At 36.8% G+C, this 22,719-nt stretch overlaps 1 protein-coding gene across 3 annotated transcripts in view; it reads right to left on the bottom strand.

Moving 5' to 3' along the window:
- Positions 1–22,719, bottom strand: part of PACRG (parkin coregulated) — a 420,318-nt gene that overhangs the window by 3,254 nt on the left and 394,345 nt on the right. For 2 of the 3 annotated variants that reach the window (XM_067560803.1, XM_067560801.1), the window contains one exon: positions 20,760–20,813. The exons of the other annotated variant lie outside the window; for it this stretch is intronic. In XM_067560803.1, coding sequence (XP_067416904.1) covers positions 20,760–20,813 — 54 coding nt within the window. The remainder of the gene's footprint in view (positions 1–20,759; positions 20,814–22,719) is intronic. 3 annotated transcript variants of the gene reach the window in all.

The raw sequence follows: 22,719 nt of genomic DNA on the forward strand, positions 1-22,719 counted from the left end.
AACAGGACAATATCCACCCCAGTACTTGTCAGCAGTAGATGGAAGAGTCAGACTGATTTCCTTAGCACACCTAAGGCTAAATAGCTAGTCATAATAATGATGAGTGCTTGGAAAAAATTGCTACCAAATCACAGCAGTCACAGTACACCCTTCTCCAGATTAACTTTATTTCACTGTTAGCTTGTGTATGGAGCTCATGTTGTCAGCCACAAAAATGCTGCATATGCAATGTGTGAACATGGAACTGATTCACCCTCTGTATGAAGCTGTCCCTTGCGACAGTGAATTAATCAACAAGAAGGAAATGTTAGAAAGCACATTTGTCAGACCATGTTTTCAAAGTGAAATGTCTGGCAGATTCTGTGTGCATCAAGAACTTGTGTCCTAAGAGCAAATGTTATTGCTTGTATAGAACATGCGTATTGAAGCACTAATAAGATTTCAGAGCTAGAAGACTGGAATTGGGGAGAAAAAAAATTATTCCTTTCCTGGATCAAAAAATTAGGTTCTCTGCCTCCTAAGTTCAGTACAACAGTTTTTCTGATACTCAAAGGTGAACTGAAAGGCTTTGTGTGTGTCACGGCCTGTTTTAGTTGATGAAATCACTAACACAAAGATGAGCAGGCGTGGCATTCCTTACACTGCTCTAAGTGTTAGTGAGGCCATGTACTGTAGCAGGGAGAACACAGATCTCTTCAGTTCAGGTCTGGGGAAAGGAGGGGACTGAAGGAGGATGTGAAGTTTGCTTTAAAATGGGTTTGAGTCTGGACATGTTTCTTTTCATGATTCAGGATATTAAAAGGGATTTTAGTATTATTCGTTTTCCAGTTTTTTTCATTTCAGTTCATTTTTAAGTTTCAGAGAGTTAGTATTACAAATACAAATATTAAATATCCATTTAATATGCCTTAGAAACCTCATATCAAGAAGCATTATCTATATTCATGCATGACAGAAATAAACAATTATTTTAACATACTGACGGTAGTCTCCACTCCATGAACTGAATATTTTTGAAAACTACTGCATATATCAAATTATCAGGCACAAATTTTAGCTGTAAAGGTTAAAAAAAAAAGTATGATTGGCTTTATCATTACTTTGATGAGATCATGAAAAGGACACCAACATGTTAATTTTTTTTAAGTTCTGCTTTACTTGTGTTCAAAACACCTTTAATTATTCAAGTTGAAAGTATTTCACAACATTATTGGCCAAATTCTGCCCTTGAATATGCACAGAACTCCCACTGACTTCACCAGGAGCCATAGTTGCATATCTAAAAGCAAAACTTGGTTGCCTAATTTACTTTTCACCACAGAGACCCATCATTTATCTTTCATAATGTTTGGTTGCAAACACTGCAGGGGAACTTTAAATCCAAGGAAAAAACAGATATGTTTGGAATTAAACAAAAAAACCCAAATCAAAATCAAAACCACACACACCCAAGGAAACATTTTCTATTCATCTTAGGTTTTGTAAAATGTATTTTAACAAAATTTTTATTTTGGATCTAAATTTACTTAGTATGGTTTCTTTACCTTTCTAATTCTTACCATAGTTTTCTTGCTTTAACCACAGAAAGAACGTATATTTTGTATTATCTCCTGTAGGTGGCTAGATTTTAGTTTACTTAATACATTTATATTTATTTTTAGAATAAACATTTATTGTTTCTCTAAATACAATTCTGATAGTCAACAACTTGGTGAAAGAATGGAAGAAGTGATCTGACTGGAAAGGAAACCTTTGACTGACTTAGGATGTTTTTAGTAATGATGCAAGCCTATTGGAAATAGTTTTAACTACTTGTAAATTGCTGCGGTAAAAAAAAATCTTGAAAATGAGCCAAGATAGCAGCTGTTATCACAGTTTTCCATTTCCAGGAAACATTAGCAACATCAGATGCAATCCATTCTAAGTTCAGCCTTTTTTTTTTAATTGAGAAACTAAAATGAAAACCAAATCACAGATTTTCTGACAAATGATATTAGCAAACATATTCAACCAATAAGGGGGAAAAAGATATTTCTGAAATTATTTATCTTTGTAAGTACTTACATTTCTCTAATGAACTTTAACTTTGAAGTCTGCCCATGTTTGTACTGTGATCAATATCATAACAAAGCAGTGTTAAATAATCTTAGATAAATAACATGCACTACAGGGGACAGAAGCATGAAGCAGAAACCTCAGTGGCCTTGATGCACTGTTTACTGTTGCAAAATAATAAATTAGGTCACAAATCGTGCTTAAAGTGCAAAAAAGGTTGCATCATTTGTACAGATCAGATGTTTTCCCAATTATTTTGGATATAACTGAGCTTGTACAAAGTATCCTTTGTTTTTAGGAAAAAATGTTTGTGTGTGCAAACTGTGAGTGGATTTGCTAGCCGTGAGCTGAAAATACATTTGCATATTATTTGATGCTAACTTCTGTTCCAAATGGAGCTCAATTAATGCAAAATTCATTAAAACAATGTATAAACAAATTTAGTCATGGAATAAGCACCATTTGTTTTATAAAGTAACATAAAGTGACAAAGCAGAAAGTCCAAAATATTTTAAGGATCATCAATTTTAATATAAAACATAATCACACAATAATTCATATTGAAAAAAAACATGTTAGTTCATACATAACATAAAGATGCCTTATAATATTTCTCCTCCTCCTTTAGGAAAGCTTTCTTCATTTATTCAAAATGCTGATAGAAGCAGGGTCCCAGGGCTTTATGAGTGTAACGTTCAGTAATTTGTGACTTAATATTAATATAATTTTAGGATATATTAGTATGCCTGTCACCATCTGTTATGGAACATGTTTGAACGTTTCTTTTACAAAAACAAATTTAACATTCAAGGGCCCAATCCTGCATAACTTGCATGATCAAAAGCCTTTGACTTCAATGAGAGATTTGGATTTTCACTGACAGGAGAAGTGGGCCCAGTATTGTCATTATAATACAACCATATGAAAATAAGTTAACAAAGGAATAAATTGTTCCATAAGCACTAGTCTGAGCTACTGTGACAAAAATGAAGAAACTGCTGTGTGTGCTTAAAGTTGCCAGTTTATCCCCTTTTACTGTTCCTTAAAAAAATGGACCTAAATGGAAACTTTAGGACAGGTAAGGGTGTTTGAATAAAGGGAAGGAGATGGCTATGGAGGGATGTGCAGATTCTCCAAGACATTTTGTGTGTGTACAGAACGTGGCTTGAACGCTTGTAATTACGAAGGTTAAAGGACTGGCAGCTCTGGAAACTTATGTCTGCTTATTTATCTTCAAGCTAGATATACACTACAGACAGTTGCAATATGAGCGTCTTACGAATCCACAGCAATAATCTTAACTCTGACCTCTAAGGCAAAAAATATTTCATTCTTTATACTGGTATTTCTTTTAAACAGAATGAGGCAAACTTTGTCAGCTGTATATGGTTTCCTTTTAATTTTTTTTCACCTGAACCAATGTATATGAAGATTAGCAGCATGTGACCCTCCCAAGGATTGAATTTGCATTCGTTTTATGAACAACAGAGTCAGAGTCACAATAAATGAATGCTCACCAAAAACTAGTTAACGAACTTGCATTTTTCAGAAGAGAAAGCTTCCATTTGAATTGGTGGCAGCTTTTCAAACAAAAATGAAGTATGTATACGTTGTCAATTGTTGGTTGTAAGCCAACTTTACAAAAAAATGACATCATAATGCTGCAGTCTTTATTTACGATGGAAGATGTGATGCAGCTGAAAGACGGAAGAAGGTTATTCACTTGTCATTGGCTTTCTCTTAGTATACTGCCTCTGCAGATGCACCATTTTTGTACTGTGGATGCTGAAACCTTTTCAAAGCTGTAACCATATGGGCAGCACACATGTATCTTATTCAGAACTGCCTCTTTTGTCTGAGGCTATAAGAAACCTTGATTCAAACTGGTCCTACCCCAGTTATTTCTGCTTTGCAAAATTCTCTCTGAAAGAACTTGGAAGGAAGGTAAATAGTTGTGGAGAAGCAAAGGGGAAAACACTGAGAATGCCAGTGATAGATGAGTTACTTTAATTTCTTCTTTGAGATTATGTTCCCACTCTTTGAGGACTTACCAGCTGTACCAGATCAGATAGAAGACTGAGGAGCACTTAGTTCAACAAAGACTGAAATCTCCAAATAAGCATCTGTTTCAGCACCAGTACTGAGAGAATAATATTGACTAAAACTGAGAGTTGAGCTCCTCATAGCAGCCTTACACAAATAGGCATGCTTTTAAACCTGCTGTAGCAGATGACTTTCTTCTCATAGAATAAGGTCTGATGCTATCTGGTTATAGACCTATGTATGGTTCTAGCGGGCCTGAATTCAGAATCTGATCTATTTGGACAGTAGTGATTGGAGATGGTTTTCCTTTCAGACTACCCCTCCAAAGCAATGACTACATCAAAGGAGATCGCTGAAAATGCTTTTCCCCGCCCAGTTAGTTCAAAGTTCACTAAATGTTCAGTTAGTGCAATCTTGCTTCCCCAGGCAAGTCATGAGATTTTTGGAAATAAAATGAGGCGATTAATATACTGGTTAAGGTGAAATTCTGAAATCCCTTTGGGGAAAAATTTGAGATGGGACTGCAACACCACCTTGTCTTTGAGGAGGACTGTGAAAAAGGGATTTGACATGAACACCTGAATCTCACTTATTCACCCTCCACATTGATTTATTAGCCACTAACAATGTAACTTTCAGAGAGAGGTAATGTGGAGAACATTCCCCACGACACAAGGGGTAGTGATAAATTTTAGTTGTACTAAATTTATATCCCATGACACTGGCGAAATTCATAGTGTGTAGATCTTAGATCTGCCAAGAACCACCTCATACAATATAGTTGTGATAGAAAATTTTCCCAAAAGCTATCACAAATATATGCAGGAATGCAGGAGATTTAGCAGCACTAAGAACGATTTGACTGATCCTTATGATTGGAGTATTATCATCTTTATATCCATGACTCTCCCTTCTAGCAGAAAAGCTGTAGATGCAAAAAAAGAGTCAGTCCCTGAGTTCATAAGAAATTGACTTCTACTGGTTTGTGTGGCAGTTCAGACTTCTGAAGAGGAAGCAGGCTGTATGAAATAATGTTTGAAGAGACTGCACCTTGATATGTAATCTTGCTAAATAGTAATATGCTTGTATTCCATGGTGAGTAGTTATGTGTGGTGCTACTACCACAAGCTGAAGTAAAACCACTCAAGCTATCCAGCTGCTAATGAAAGTTGCTGCAGGAGCTGAGATAGGTGGCCTGTGATGGTAGTGCCAGCTCCTGAACTGTCTGTCACTTTGGATCTGCCAATAAGAACCTCTCTGTTAAGTTTGAAAAGCTGAGAACTAGATTGTGGCTGTGAGTGATGGCATTAGAAATGAACCGTTAGATGCTGGGCTAGCCCGTCATTCTGTGGAGAAGACCAAATGACATGTTCATTATAGTCTCTATGTCCTAGATATGTAGACCCAGCCCAATCATATAATAACCTCAAGCCACAACAGAGCTACCATTGATAAGAATGGGAGTTTTGTACAAAGCTAGAGAGTAGAATATGGCCCTTATGTAGGATTTCATCTCTTTGTCCCCTCAACATCTATCAAGAGATTGGTCCCACCCCTTAGGTCAGGCATTTGGACCAAAGAGAGCAGAATTAGACACACAATGTGGCAACACAGAAAAAATGTTTTTCTCTGAATATTTATGCAGGCCTTTATGTGATTATTTCCTTAGCTACTCAATATAAAATAATTTCTTATTTTGTCATTTTTGTGATGGTATGATACTTTGTATAATATGTTTTTAAAACTGTGCTCCTAAAATTTTTCCATAGGGACTCCAATGTAATGTTATTAAGACACTTAATGTTTCCAGTACTCTAATGCAATTGTGTATAATCTAATAAATAAAAATAAATAAATAAATAAATAAAACTGGCATACATAAAAAACATACAATCAGAAATTGCTAACATTTTCCTCTGAGAGATGATGTTATTGTTAACACACTTTCCAATGTTTTAAGAGGAAAAATGTTTTTATGTAAGCAAACATAATTTTCGTATTTATTTTGTTAACAATAGTATTATTCTTTTTGCTCATTATTTTAATAGTATTGTTCTTCTAAAATGTTAACTCATTACCTCCCTCCTTTTTTGTAAAAAGCAATAATAGAGTATACTTACCAGAGAAGGAATAAAGGATGGAGTTTCTGCTTTACTGTATCAAGGATATTCGATTATTGGCAAGTATATTACAAGACGTCTAGTACTACTATTTTAGACTTTTTACACATTTGTAGAACTGGAATAATCCACGAGCCCATAGTCCTCTATAGTCATATTTGAATTCCCCATCCAATGAATGTAATTTGCACAGAAAAAAAACTCCATTGGTTTTCTTTTGAACAAGGCATATATATGACACAATGGGGCAAATTCTGTCCATATTTAGATCTATACTACCTTACTGAAGTCTAAGGAGTAGCATGGTTGTAAAAGCAAGCAAAACCTGACCCACTGACTTAGCAGCACAATATTCCTGGCACACTTGTACTTAATATATTTATTGTATATAATTTTGTCTAGAGATTGGCCTAAAATCAAACTCTGGATCTGAACAACCCCAAGCTTTGGAAAAATCAGATCTGATCTGAACTTTGCTTTTCAGTTTAACTTCTGTTCTTAGCTGCTGCAGATGTTCTGGGAAGGCAGGAAGTGAAGTAGTACCAGCTGTGTGGTGGTTATCAGAGCCATCCTCCAGAAGCAGAGTAGAATGACTTAGAGTGGATGATGGGGAGAGCTTGGTGGGCTATATACTGCCAGACCTTAAAAAGGAGCAATGTGCACTCCCAGCTAGCATGTGATGTATAGTGCAATAGCTGGGAGTCTAAATCATGTCTCCTTCGGGGTCTGGCCAATTAGCATAGAAGGGTAGTCCCCACCTCAAGCTCTACTGAGTTCTAGCCATGTATCCTGACAGACTGCTGTGCTAGAGCCTTAGGACATGGGGTCAGAGGCTTTCTATGCAACCTTTAGCACATCCACACATAACAGAGCAGAATATGACCACTTTATATTCTCTGTAAATATTACTACGACTGATTTTACAATTTTAACTTCTGATTCATTGTTCTCAGCTTCTATTCCTGCCACCTCTGAGCCTCAGAGAACCCTAAATCTGTTGACTGAAGCAGAGTATTAATTTATACATACGTTCACAGGTGGGGGAGACAAGAGAGAAAGGGAGAGCTGTGGCTGAATGCTCCAGGTCAACCTTGACTAGTCTAGAGATTTGTTACAAATAGCCAGGAAAACAGCTAACTAGCACTGTAGTGTACAGTCTGTCTGAATATTTGTCAGTTTACATTTTCTTAGGGTATTATGAAGAATGAAAGTAAAATGCTGTCAAGAAAATCTTCTTTGGTGACTAAAAACATGCCTTCTTGCACACTGATGATCTTTGAACATACATATGCTTGGCTTATAGCTAGCTTTACATTAGAAAAAATACAATAGTCATTTCCATGAACAGTTAGGTTTTTGTAAATATGTGGTACCATGGTCTAGTTTAAAAGATGGCTTGGAAGAGGAAAATGAAAAATATCTAAGTGGGAGGGCTTTTAAAGGAAAGATCTGCTTACACTTTTCCCAAAATGCTTATTCTTCACTGCTTCACTTTGGGTACACTCAACCTCCTGGGAAGATATGGAACAGCAACACTACACAGAATGCTCCCTCTGTCCGTCTCCAGTAGAGCACAGATGGCTGTTTAACCTTATAATTTGTTTTATGATAAGGGCAGCCTTGTGTTTAAAGACCTCTGTCCCAATTCTGCTGATGCAGTGCTGAATTGGTACCCCTGGAAACAGTGGCTCTGGAGTGATTAATAGAAAGCACTGCTTCAGAAAATAGTGTTGAGGATTTGTGAAATAGTGGGCAAAAGCGGCTGATGTAGCATGGAGGCCTTTAAAGAAAACCTTTGAAAGTCATTTTAAAGAGGGAGGGATAAACTATACTAGCTTCTCTCAATTCCCGTTAACATGATGAGCAACTGTAAATAATTCTCCATATATCACCAAAAGGCTGGTTCACTGAATGCTGATTTATAGAGGATGCTTCATGAATAATAATTATTATATATAAAACATCCAATGTGCTAGCTGCTTTACTGACAAATAAAATAGATAGTCCTTGTACCAAAGAGTGTACAGTATAAATGTTGACATGAGAAAGGAAGCGGCAAGCAACAAACAATGGGGGAAAATAGGGAGAAGGGGAAGTGAAAATATGTAGTCATATGGTCATGTGGTTACTTAGCTTTGTTGTATGCACTTGATTTGGTGCTAAGTTTCCATTCTAATTCTAATTCAAAAAATGACGGTCAAGGAGCAATCATAAACTTGGCAACTATGGGTGCTGAGGGTGATCAGTAAACATTGCATTGATTTAGCTTTGTCTTGCAAAATGTGGTTTAGTTTTTATTGTACATGTGCCTGTAAGTAAATCTCTCTCTCTACCTTTAGCTCCCAAAATCTGAAATGTTTTGCCTTAAATTATCTGCCCATAGTGTGGTAGTTCTACTTCTATTCATTCACAGCTGTTTTTATTTCTATACAAAAGCAGCAATATAAAAGTAATAAAACACCTGCAGAACTTCTTATAGTTCTAATTTGTTTGTAGTGGAGTAACATTTAAAGCCCTAGCCAGGGACTTAGGGCCCTGCTGTGCTAGACACTGTACAGAGATAACAAAAAGATGATCCCTGCTCCAAAGAACTTCCAGTGTAAGTAAAAACATAATCACAAGATCCTTCAAAATATATAAAGAAAAAATAGAGTGACCATGAAGGAAAATGAACAACAAATGTAATCCAGCTTTTCCCCTTGTCTATGATGTCCTCAGTTTGTAATGTGCTAAAAAAGCCTCTCAATGACAAGGTGGAAAGGGGAAGAGAATGAAGGGGAGAGTGGTGGAAAGAGAGAAGATTTAACTATGGTTGGAAGCCCCAGAAAGCTCAGCAGAATTAAGCAAACTTAGCTTTACAAAAATGAATCAAAGTTGCTCAAAAGTATAAATCTCTCACTACATAAAAAGTAATAGTTATCACCAAAAACCAGATCTACTTCCTGATTCTGCAACCCATACAGTATATATGTATGAGGTTGCAAAATCAGGGCCAGAGTATGTTTATCTTATTTCTAATCATATCCTAAGTAAACAGATCTGTAAGGCAATCACATACAAGATATCAGGAAACATAGGGCCAAATACCGCTCTGTTATATTGATGCATCTCCACAGAAGTCAATGATTTGCACATGTGTAAATGAGAGAGGAATTTAACCTCCTCCCCCAATACTGTTAATCAGCTGCTCATTAGAATCAAGGGGAATGACTACACCCTTATTCTTTATCTCTTTTACAGTATCTTGGATAAAAGAAAGTCACAAATGTCTAGTGTCATTATAACCGGGAAAGGCACATTTTTGACCATTGAACACCACACTGAGTTTGGCAAGAAGTAACACTGAGCGATAAGTAGCTATCTTTGGGCAATCACCTTTTAACTTACCCTTATTTTATAAGTAGGATGTGGAAATCAGCTTTTAAACTGTCCTTATTTTATATGTATGTAGATTCTGATTATAACCTGCAGTAGAAAAGCAAGGTCTACACAAGTCTAATATCTGGGTTTAATTGGCATAATGTGAGGAAGAATTGGATGATGATAGTGACAACAATAGAATGCTGCTAATGCTTAGAGTACACCTGTATGTGTGCTGAAATTTCACTACATTTATGTAAACAGATCTAGAATGAAAGTCAAGGAATTTCCTTATTGAACTAAAAACTTGGTTTATTTCCATAAGCCAAATAAAATTTTCAGGAAACAAACTCTAAAAATTATTGATGTAGAACATTTTTTATTGCATCAGCTGCAGAGCTCCACTGGGGAAAACAGAAAGAAGAAACCCTTAGGCCATATTTTGTGTGACCTAATTCAGTGGCTCTCAACCTTTCCAGACCACAGTACCCCTTTCAGGAGTCTGATTTGTCTTCCGTATCCCCAAGTTTCAGATCACTTAAAAACTACTTGCTTACAAAATCAGACATAAAAATACAAAAGTGTCACAGCACACTGTTACTGGAAAATTGCTTACTCTCTCATTTTACCATATAATTATAAAAAGAATCAATTGGAATATAAATATTACACTTACATTTGAGTGTATAGTATACAGAGCAGTATAAATATGTCATTGTCTGTATGAAATTTTAGTTTGTACTGACTTCACTGGTGCTTTTTATGTAGCCTATTGTAAAACTAGGCAAAATTCTAGATGAGCTGATGTACTCCTGGAAGACCGCTGCGTACCCCCAGAGGTACACGTACCCCTGGTTGAAAACCACTGACCTAAATTCTTTCAAGATTGCATTCCTGCACATTTTTAGGAATTGACAATATAGATGAACTACAGCTCCCACTGTAATGTTTTCACAGAATCTCTGTATAACCTCAAACCAGCAAACACTGCACCAAGACTACAGTACATAGCTTTTTTCTATAGTTTAATTACTTTTGGATGTAAATGAGCAGAAAAACAATTATCACTCATCCAACAGGAGAAACAGCTATGCTTCTGTAAATTTCTGGTATTCGAATGCTGAGATTGTCAATTCTAAGTTTCAAAGAAGCTGTAATATAAACTGCAAGGCAGTTCATGGTTAGTCTATTAGATTTTGGTGGAACTGCAGTCAAGTCAAGGCAAATGAATAAGATGGAAAAAATAAACTAATATGGTTAAATCCTGATTGGAGCTGCTGGTGCAGAGCTGGACTCAGCTATGCACTCACGCCTGTGTCCACTGAAGTTAACACATTGAGATCAATGGGTGCAGGACCACGCTCTATGATTGTGCTAGGCATTTGTTCTTACTGAATGGAATGTTAATAGGAATGTAGGGTTAACTTTAGTGATATAAAATTGACATAAAAATAACTCCTAGTGATATAAAATTGTTTTTATATTAGTTCAAGGCAGAACATGCTCATTTCTTCTGTATGAGATTAAATAAAGAAATCAACAAATGTAATTTAAAAAAAAATAAACACCATAAATTATATATTAAAATAATTCACATTTCTTTCACAGTGAAAGTTTCAACTTCCCACCTTTTGCATTGTCACATCTTAGCAACACCTGGTAACACTGCATTGTTGGACTCACAAGGCCAGATTTATATGGCCCAAAGGGAGCAGAAACTTTCTGCTTCTACTCGACATAAATAAAGCTGATACTGCTGGTTCCTTCGCTACTTCTTTCTGCGACCCCAGTGTAGGGGCAGGGATGGGGCAAAGCTTGTGGTGTTCTGGCTATTCCCTTGGATGCAGCTGCCAGCTGGTGTAGATTAGAGCAACCCCTAAACTACTCTACTGTATGTTTGGGCTGAGGGGAAACCAGGCAGAGAATCAAGAAGCTGCAGCCAACTCTATGACTTCCCTGCACCAACCAGATCTTTGCCACAGCAAGGAAACTGGCTCTTGTTTTTAATATAAGCCAGCATTCTTAGGGGTTTATAGTTCACACTGTTTTAATTCACACAGGTCTGAGCCTGGATGCATGTTCCCAACAGGTGAATCTGTTTAAATTTAACAATGGCTTTAATTAGGTAGAGTGCATTTAGTTATAGCATGTCAAAAAATATTCCACGTTCAGAAACTAAAGTTTTGAGAATGCTAATGCTACTGGAATTTTTTATAACTTGATCCTTTATGGAGTGTTAAATTGTAAAGCTTCATAATATCATAATATTTCACCCCGATAATTATTTATAAACAATTCAGAATAGTTTATTGTCCACATCTATTGCAACAGATGTGAGTTCAACATCCCATCTGGAAGATTTTATAAGTCCCTGAATGATGAATTCACATTCGATGCAATAGATATAGACAATAAAACTAATATGAATTGTCCAAAAATACATATTGTGGTGAAATACTACATAGGAGAATGTTCAATTCTCCACCCAGTTAGTTAAAATGGAAAGGGAAACATACCTAATTTTATATATGACAGCCTAGCGTTTTTAAATAATTCAAAGGCCAGAATAATGTATAGTATATAGCTTTTCCATTTAAAATTATGCATATGGTTTACTTGCAGCATCTTAATAGGTAATTAGTGGTTGGTGGTATTTTAAATGCTGTATGTATGTTCACACAGATGTTTAAAATTATTACAAATGAATAGTGGAACATCACATACATTTCAAACATGTTTCATAATGCAGATTATAAATGTGGTCTAGACATCAGTTATACACTCATTGATTCCTTCCTTCCTATTACCTAATCACTGTGATATCTAGGCAGCAATAGAACTTTATACCTGATGATCTGGGTAAATCATAATTTTGTAATTCTATCCATTTATTGAAAGACCTAAGGACCCAATGTGATGTCCATGTAGATTTTTTTCCCTTTTAAATTCCATTGTTAAAATTAGAAGCATAGCACAAAATCTCATTGATAAACATTATTAATGTTAATAATTATATGCCTAGGAATGTTTCTGATGATAGAAATAGTGACAGGCTATGGTCTCAATTGTCAACAATATGCAGGTGATGCTCAAATATACTTCTCCTTTACCGCTAGCGTACACAGCATCATCTTCCAACTATCCTAATGGCTGAAATCAGCACCTGGATGAAGTACACCTGCTTGAATCTGAATCTGGGCATGAGAGAGGTAATATTAGTGGGAAGATGAAAGCATGCTGAAGTGATAGCATCTGCCACCCCATCATCTGAAACAGTGCTACAATCGTGGGATCCTTTTGGATCCCTCAGTGTTGAAGGATGCTCTAATATCTACAGTTATGCAAAATGCTTTCTTCCACCTGAGACTGGCTAGAAGGCTGCACCCCATCCTGTTGGATTATAATTTCGCCATGGAGATCCACACCTTGGAAACCGCCAGGCTGGATTACTGCATCTCACTTTCCCTAGCTGTGAGCACAACAAATTTTAAATACCTTTGATTATCCCAGAATGGAGCAGTCCACATCCTCAGCAATACCAGCTTCACCTCATTGATCCTCACCCCACTGGGATGAGGCTGATGGGATCCCTATTGAATTCCAGGCCAAATGCACATCAGTCCTAACTTTCAAAGCCCTTCATGGATTTGTCCTTATGGAGTTTCCTTTCTGTAATGACAATCTCCTTTGGCTGCTACATTTCTCATTAACTATGAAGCTGTCAATGTCAAGGGTGAAGCTCATGAGAGCAGAAAATAGGACTCTTTCAGAAACAGGACAAACATTTTGGAATTCATTACCAGAACATATTACAATGATGACAAATCTCACAAATTAAGGAACAAAGCAGAAAACACTTCTTGAACTAAGAGTGTTCCCACAGCCACAACTAAAAACAGTCAAGAAGAGGAAAACAGGAGATATAAAATATGGGTGATGGCATGAGACCACTGGCCTATTGTGATTTTGGTTATTTATTCTTCAGAAAGCACTCAAATATTATCTATTTATATAAATAGTTTTGGGGGACATATTGGCTTAATAGGCAACTACATAGTTTCTCTCTCCCCCCCTCCGATTTACATTTAAATAACTGACATTAAGTAATAAATGTTTCGTGGTTGTTACTATAATCACAATTGATTGCAATGGCTTCTAAAAAAGGGAAATGTTGCAAGTTAGGAAAATGTGCTGTTTAAAATGCATGTTTATAGCACTTTGTATTTGTAATAAGATATGGATTACAACTGTGTAATTGACTGACAGTCAATTAAAAAGCTTGAAATTAAGTGAAGTTGGCTGTTTATTGAACTGTTGCATTTTAGTATGTTTCTGTTGGCAAATCAACAGACTGCTGTTGAACTGTAACATGGAGGGTGTAGAATCATAACCTCAGAAGTAGAGTCTAATCAATATGCTGATCTGTGCCTCCGTTTTGTTCTCTTGAGTGATGCACATTTTCCATTTTTGGACCTAACAAAATCTCTGAAAAAAATGTAAGAACAAACTTTCAGAATGTTCCTCACAAAATGAAAGGCCAGATCCAGACCTGGTATAACTCAGCTTCATTGGAGTTATGCCCATTTATACCAGCTGAAGCCCAGGCCCAGAATCTTCAAAATATTGTACCTCTAATTATTAATTACCAAAATAAAAACAATGGTCCTTATCAAATCTAATTAAATTAGTTATTTTCTGAAGCCATAATGCGCATTCTATGTTCCTAATGGCATTTGGCGCAACTTAAAAAAAAAAGGGCAGGAACTTGAGGTCTTAGAGTATGGAGAGCAAGAATTGATCTACAGAGGAGGATCAAAAGTCCAGCATTCTCACAGGGCTTGTTGGCTTAGCAGCAGACTAATGTATTTGGGAAACCTCACAATAGCTAATGTGTAGTATTCAGTTTGGCTTCAGAGAGAAGAAAGAATAAGGGTATTAGTGTGCAAGAGAAAAAGTGAACCTTTGGACAGTCAGACTGTGACTGGAACCATGAGTACAAAAAAAAGCTCACCGTTTGGTGCTATGTGCCTCCCTGCAACAAAATATAAAGGAAATACAATTTATTCTCATTGGGTCTGATTCTACATACCTCACTCACATTAAGATGCATTTAGAAATGCTAGGAGTCACATTTAAACCACTGGGCCTTTTCATGTGAGAGATAACAAGGGTCATGGTAAGCATGGGCCCCATGGAGATGGCTAATGATAACCTAAAGTAGCGTTCTGAATGAGCTCTTCCATCTGTTGATGAGTTGGGGGAAAAGACCTCAGGAGCAGACCATATTTGCATAGACACAGCTACTTTGCCTAGGTGATCAGCAGACAGCCCTACCTGGCCAAAGTCATCAACTTTGCCCGGTTTGTGTTAAAATTCACTTAAGTCTTGGATGACGGAGTAATGAAATGTCGTTATCCTTACTGAATGACTAAAGGGCAGCAGAACTGTGCTTAATATGCACTAATTGAGAGGGGGAGGTTGCCCTAAATTTAACCTCACTTGCTAAGTGAGGATTAGTGATGCCAAATCCAAGTGCAAGTCGGCAGTTCTTCCTACCTGGTGGTGTAGCCTCTGTTTAAAGGAGCCTAGATGCCATTTCACCTTTCCCCTCTGGTGTTTAAAGACAGAGCTGATTAGACTCAATTAACAGTCTCTCTTTCTTGTCAGTGATCACTAGAGCTGAAATCAGTGAACAGGGATCCTAGAAATCTGTATGCCATGGAAAAATGCGGAATTTGCATTTTACAGAGAATCTTCAGTTCTTATATTTTTATTTTTTCACAAAATGTATGAACTACATTTTACTCAAAGTGTCACTGATTCATTGCGCGCAACGTCTCGTGGTTGATTTTTGAATGCGCTTTAAATTTATAGTGGAACCTCGTTTATCCAACCTAACTGAGACCACAGTCAGATTGGATAATCAAAAATTGGGATAATCAGGAGAATTGGCAAAGAGTTTTCTATCCCTTATTTTTAAATGTGGGGGGCAGGTGGGCTCAGGCTGTCAGCCCCGGGCAGCTGGTGGTTTGGTTAATATGGAAAGCTGGATAATGGAGACTTGGATAAATGGGGTTCTACTATATATCAATAAAACACTGTGTTCAGCTGATACCTATATATATTGTGGCTAGGGAAACTGAAGTTCAGCATTTCATTTTACTTGCAGAAAAACACGAATTTTTATGGTTTTTTTAAATTAGAGAATTTTGGGGTTTTTTAATCATGAAAAACTAGTATCCTTGCAGATGAGCAGACCTAAGGTGCTGAGCCTTAGACCTGGAATGGAGATAGTGCTGCAGTGAAAGACAGCACAGAAGATGCAGCAGCAATGCAGTTCCCCACTACCCAGTGACATCACAAAAAGCTGAAACTACTAAGACGTGGACTGGATGTTGGAACCTCAGAACACTGCTAAAGGCAGCTGTGGCAGAGAGAGGCTACTATTCAGCTGTGGGGCAGGTGTTATTTACTGTTTGCATTGAATCATTGTTGCGGTGTTGTCCCCAATTATTGCTGTGTTCCATCTCCTCTTAATAAAAGTTTTCTTTTGTTATACACAGACTCAGTGTTTGCAAGTGGGGGAACATTGCCTTTTAGAAGCACCCAGGTGTGGTGTTTGGTTTTCCCAGATTTCAGGATGCTCAAGCTGGTTCTGGTTTGTATTGTTAAGAGGAACCTTTTAGATATTGAAGCGGCTCTTGTTGCTGCCAACACCAGTTGGCAGAAGGGTTACAATAAAAAGAGGAACTGTTTTTGTGAAGGGACTTGGAATAAATGACTAAGGGTTAGTCTACACTTAAAACTTATAGCGGCACAGCTGTATCAGTACAGCTGTGCCGCTGTAAGAGCACTTGTGTAGCCATGTTAGGTTGACGAGAGAGAGTTCTCTCGCCAACACAAAAAAAACCACCTAAACGAGCAGCGGTGGCTATGTTGGCAGGAGACTGTCTCCTGCCGACATGGCGCTGTCCACACAAGTGCTTATGCCAGAAAAACGTATGTCGCTCAGGGGTGTGTTTTTTCACACCCCTGAGTGACAAAAGATTTGCTGGCATAAGTGCTAATGTAGGACAAGATCTAAGTCAGAGGTCCCTCCTAGCTTTAAGATGTAGGTGTCAAATTCTGTTCATGCATACATGCATGGGATTTCTGTTATAGTCAATGGAAGGTGCAAACACAAATAGACTTCAGGCATACTTTTGAATGACATTTGTGTAATCTATTTAATGCCATATACCTACTAAATTGACTTGAATAGAACTTGCAGATTTGAATGGAAGTGCAGAATTTGGCCATTTGAATGTAAATCCTCACATATACTCCAGCTATACATTTTAATGGTTTCTTATTCCTACATTTCTTAATTGTACCAGCACACTCGCACTATATTTTACAAATAAAACCATAATCAGACTATATTGTTTTGTCTTGAGGAGAAATTAAAAAATTTATTAGCAAGCAAGGAAGAAAAAAGCATCCAAAATTCTTCTCTTCACAAAGATGTTATTGACTGCAGACATGCCTTTCAAATGCTCCAGCAGAATTTGATTTAATTTTTGTTAGTATGGTACCCATCATTGCTTTACGCTGAACAATTAAACTGGTTAAATACATTGGTTCTCTGTGTATGAGGAAATGAAAAGTACACTATCAGCAAGTTTGTTAGATTTAATTGAATTTAGAATACACACTAGAAAATGAGGTCTCATTCCTTTTTCTAAATTAGTAGATCATAAGGTTAGGTTAAGCAGAGCTCAACTTTCATACTGTATTTGGCTTATGTAGCATTACTTTTGAATATCTTATTTTACTTTGATTTTATAATTACAGAGTTTATATCAGCATTTAAAAAAATGCTTTTATTCTGATTGATGCTGCTTTCTGAATTACTCTTCACAGATTACATGTTTCTGGAGCCTAAATTGTATGTGATCTGAAAGAGGTATCTGAAAGAATAAATATACATCTTTTGTGTCTCCTCAACCCCTCACCCTGTGTGAATACTAGTAATGGGCCCAAACCAAAACCCCAGATTCAAAATGCCCTGAAGTCCAGTATGACTGGATCCAGATCTGACAGTATGCACAGGCTGGCATACTCCCATACTTATAAATAGATCCTACACAATTATCCCTCTTCCTGATCATTTGGCAGCAGATTTTGGTCAATGTACATTATTAACTCCTACAATCCTCGTTAATATGACTGCCAGGGTTTCTTCCTGCACTTAGTTAATTGACACTGGCATAAAGACAAGCAAAAACTCAGAAAAATTTCAAGCAAGAGGCCAAGTGGAAAGCAGAGCATCCCTTCTAAAATCAGTCAATCTAGGAAAAGAATAATATTTAAGCATTTTTCTCTTTCAGCCAAAGCTCTCAGGGTTAATAAAACACACAAATTGAGTCACTAACAAGATTGCTCAACTAACCCTGAAGATTTTCAAAAGACACAAGATGAAGATCATTCATGTTTATTTGGTAGCCACATAGCATCCATATGATGAAATCAGTGGCCTGTATGAAAAGTTAAATCATCTTCTGGATGAAGGAAGGACATGGTTCAACAAGACTACACGAGACCTCTAGACTGAAACTGGTATAAAGACAAAGTTGAGAGAAAGAAACATAGGCACACATTGAGTTGATGCACTAACTAGCCTTTCACCCCCTGCAGATATGAGTTCACATTCTAAATGAAATACATTTGCTGATATTGTTCCTTGTTCCCATTTATTCATTTCACAAAATCATCACACAATTTGCCACATCCATCATGATTGGCAGCTTGTGCTCAGTTGGAGGCTGGTACTGCAAAGCTACTGTCTAAAGGAAAGGCTGCATGGCACCTGCCTATACTGTGTCTCTTTCAAGCCATAGTGCGTAATTTTTCGTTTCCCCAAGCACTGATTTCAGTCATAAAGCAAGAAAAACGTAAATAACAATGAAAAGACAAATGAAAGAACACCCTCAAAATTGGGACAAAGCACTACAAATAGAAAATGTTTTTTGGAGCTTGTTGAATGACGAACATTTTTAACAAGAAATAATTACAAAAACAAAGAAAGAAGTCCATTGACTGAGAGTTTGCGGGCCTTATGACAGAGTCAGAGAACCTCTTCTTTGCTTCCTGCACTGCATTTCGATAAGGATCCAAACAGTTTTTATGACACAATCAAGTAGCTTCAGCTTGAGATTTCTGCCACTGGCTCTCTAATTTCTCTCCTGTTTTATCTGTTGCAGGACACCTGTAACTCTAGTGATATGAGAATGGACTCAGAGAAGGAGATCTGTAGAGAGCACACAACTATGGCTGAAGATAAAAAGATGATTGTGGAATTCGACCAAAAGCTCTATGGAATGGTCTGTCAAATAAGCCATATCTTCACTCTGGAACTACTCTCACTCCATTAACCTATGAACAAACCACCAAAACAGAACCCTGTCCCTAACAGGGATTTGTATTACGTGCGGTAATGATCGGCCAATGATTTAGGCAAAATTTCTTACTGCCTAACCTCCAATTCCAGTCCATAAATTAGATGAAAAATGTGACCAATTATGTGAACTGAGCCAGTAACCACCTGAGACAGTCCCCTGATCATTATGGTAGCCATAAAATCTTTACAAAAGCACTTTCAATAACATTTCTTGTAAAACATAAGCAATTGGTTACTTAGTTCAGACCACAGCCATGCCCATTTAAATGTATGAATCAAATTACTGTCCACAAGTCAAATGGGAAGTAATCAAAACATCATTAGAAAGTCAGGCCCTGATTCAGGAAAGCACTTAAGCATGTGTTTAATTTATCCCTGTTCAGGAAATTATTTAAGTATGTGCTTAACTTTAAATATGTGCTTAAGTCCCGTTAACTTCAATGGAACATAGGCATGTGGTTACATTCTTTTCCCGAACAGAGGTGCTTTCCTGAATGAGGGCCTAAATGTCCATGATTCAGATTATAGAAATTGTTATTCTGAAAATTTAATGTTAAATACTGAAACATTTAAAAACCCCTATTTATTCAGGGACACATCCTCTTACTGATATTTGCACATTAATTTTCTGTTACATTTCAGATATACATGATATGAATTTCGGTGCAGTGAAACAAAGATGATACAGCTAAATTGTGCTTATCTCATGCTGGTGCTACCAATTCTTCTAACAGGCAACAACATGTGGCATGGTACAGCTTAGTTAACACATCACACACAGCAGATGTGTCACATTTTTTGCATGCCATAAAATATTGCATTCCCTGTTCCTTTTGTTTGTAATCTAACTTCTTGGTCACAGTAAACCTGACTTGATGGATGGCTCAGCAGTGAAGTTACATGATCTTTGGCTTGTATATCTATCTTTTGGAAGGCACTATTTGGGATAATCGATTATGCAACAATCTTTGGATGAACTGTGTGACCTTGGTCTTCCAACAAAAACATAAATGTACTTTAGTCCCAATTAATCTGCATGCATGTAAGTTGATAGGAGCATGGTCTGTATTTGCCAGCTGGAACAATGCATCTTAAAAGAAAGAACACACATATAAACTATAACCCCAGATACCAGACACATCACTGGCTTGAACAGGGAGAACAGTGCAGATCTGGACAACCCTCCCAGAGCCAGATCTAAAGAGAAGAAAGAGGAGGATTTAAAGTGGGATCAGGTGTGTTACTTATGCTCAAGAGATCCACAGGCAATTGGCAAATAGACTTGTGCATCTCCCTGACATAGTTTTAACCTAATTTATGCCTGAAATTGAAAAGCAAATAAAACATTTTAAAGGATTATAGACCCAGTACCAAATTATGAAACAAACATTTCCAATCACTTTGTGGTATTAGAAAATGCACTATTTATGGGACTATATTCATTAAATAAACCTGATTTCCCACAAGTTAGGGGAGATCTAGACTAGGGGCTTGTCTACATTTACAGCATCGCTGTAGTGCTAAGTGAAGATGCTATCTATGCCACCTCCCTGAGGGGCGGTAGCTATACTGACAGGAGAAGTCCTCCCATCAACAAAGTGCTGTCTACACCAGGAGTTAGGTCGTTGTAACTGCGTTGTTATAGTTATACTGACATAAGTTTGTAGTGTAGGCCAGGGCTCAAGCTTGATCCTACAAACATATACACACATGCTTGGTTCCAGTGAATTGAAATGGTTTACCTGCAAGATTTGGCCCCTTTATTATGCATGGGTCAATATTTCCAACTTCTAAACCTGCAGAATACATTATGAAATCACAGAATATTACTAAAATTCAAGCCAACAGGAATGAAAAAATCTGCAATTTTGTAATGAAAATAAACAAAGGTTAAAAATACAGTAATTGATACACAGATGGTGAACTAATTTCTGTAAACACGTGTAAACTTCTAATATGCTTCTGAAAAGAAAAAAGAGAAAATAAACTATTCTATCATTTAAAGTTAGAGCCAAACTTTGCCCTCTAATATATCCAGACAACTCTTGTGAAAGCACAGGAATTGTGCACATATGTGTGAAGGAAGAATTGACCCCTTAATCCTTTCAAAAGCTCAGTTGTTGGGTGCACAACCACAGTCCTATTAAGGAGCCCAATTTTCAGAGGATGGATGTTTAGTGCTTTCTGAAAATCAGCCCCTTTAAGATGTCTACTGTTGAGCTCCCAAAAATTGAAGCATTCAAAATCCTGGTCACTTTTGAAATTCTTGCCTAGAGATCTCATTAAAGGGGAGGTTTTATTTGCATTAGGATTTTAAAAACCCACAACATTTTCAGGACATCATCATAACAATGATTTACCAACGGCTTATACTGATTCAAAGAAACAGGTTATTGTCTATTTGTACAAAGCTATTCAGAATGTAAAAAAATCTAACACAGGGAAAATTAAACAATGTGATAGTGGTTAACACAAAAGTCAAATAGTTAAAAATCACGGGCCACAAGCTACCATTTGCATTTCCCCTGTCAGACCTGTTCTTGGTATTTATTTATTGATTCATTTTAAATAAAGTTCAGAATTCACAGGAAACCCTAAGATGTCCCATTTCCTTCCCATTTTATAACTTCTTTAAAAAGTTTAGAATTTTCAAAAGGTAGAAATCTACTATGATGCAATTTTTTAATTATTATTATTTTTATTTTTGGATGAGCTTTGATTTCAAGACATGAGAGAATGACATTTCTGTTCGGAGTATTTGACACTTTCTTAGCCAGATCCTCAACTGGTGTAAAATGGTATAGCTCCCTTGACTTTCAGGGAGCCAATCTAATTCACACAAGTAGACAATCTAGCCCTTTGGGTCAGAGAGTAGAAAGTTGGGATTTGTTAAAAAAGGGTTTCACTTAAATTTTCATTATAGCTGGGAAAAGTGATGTTGAACAGAGCTAGCCAACATTTTTCCTACAAAAATTTTAAAACAAAAAATGGCTTTTTGATCAAAACAAATTTCCTTGGGAAATGCCTATTTTGGATGTAATTTTTTTGGCCTTTTCACTGAAAAAAAATGAAATCCCCAGAACAAAGAAATTTTGGCTGGTCAGGTGAAAATTCAGTCAAATCAAACAATTTTTCCAGACTGACTAAAATATTTAGGTTTTCTGTTGCAAAAAAAAAAATAATAAAAAAAATATCATCAGCAAAAAACCAAATGTCTGAAAAATTTTAGAAAAATTTCAATGACCAGGAAAAATATTTCATGATTGTTGGAATTTTTTATGGGGTGAAAAAAAAAACCACACTAAACATTTTGCAACCAGCTCTAAGGCTCTGATTCTGCAAACACTTGTGGATGCACACAGCTACATGCCTGTGAGTAGTCCCACTGAGGTCATGGGATTGCTTACCTGGGTAAAGTTATGCACATTCCTAAATGTTTGCAGGACCAAGGATTTATTTAGGAACATGGCCATACAGCAGTTAAAATTGTACTGAATGGTGAAGAGCATGATACCAACTGGAGTAGAGACATGTTGCAAAGCAACTCCAGTTTTAAGGAGCAGATCTCTGGGACTGAAAAAATATCAAAATTTTTCTTCTTCAGAGGAAGCAAAAAGATATCTTACAAGCAGGCAGAAAGTATTTTTTTTAAAAATAGGGAAAACTAAACCTGAGGGAACTTATTTCTTCAAGCCATGAACT

This window comes from Emydura macquarii, unplaced genomic scaffold (genome assembly GCF_026122565.2).
Source record: "Emydura macquarii macquarii isolate MOO-44397 ecotype Brisbane River unplaced genomic scaffold, CSIRO-AGI_Emac_v2 contig_2308, whole genome shotgun sequence".
Classification (NCBI taxonomy): Eukaryota; Metazoa; Chordata; order Testudines; family Chelidae; genus Emydura; species Emydura macquarii.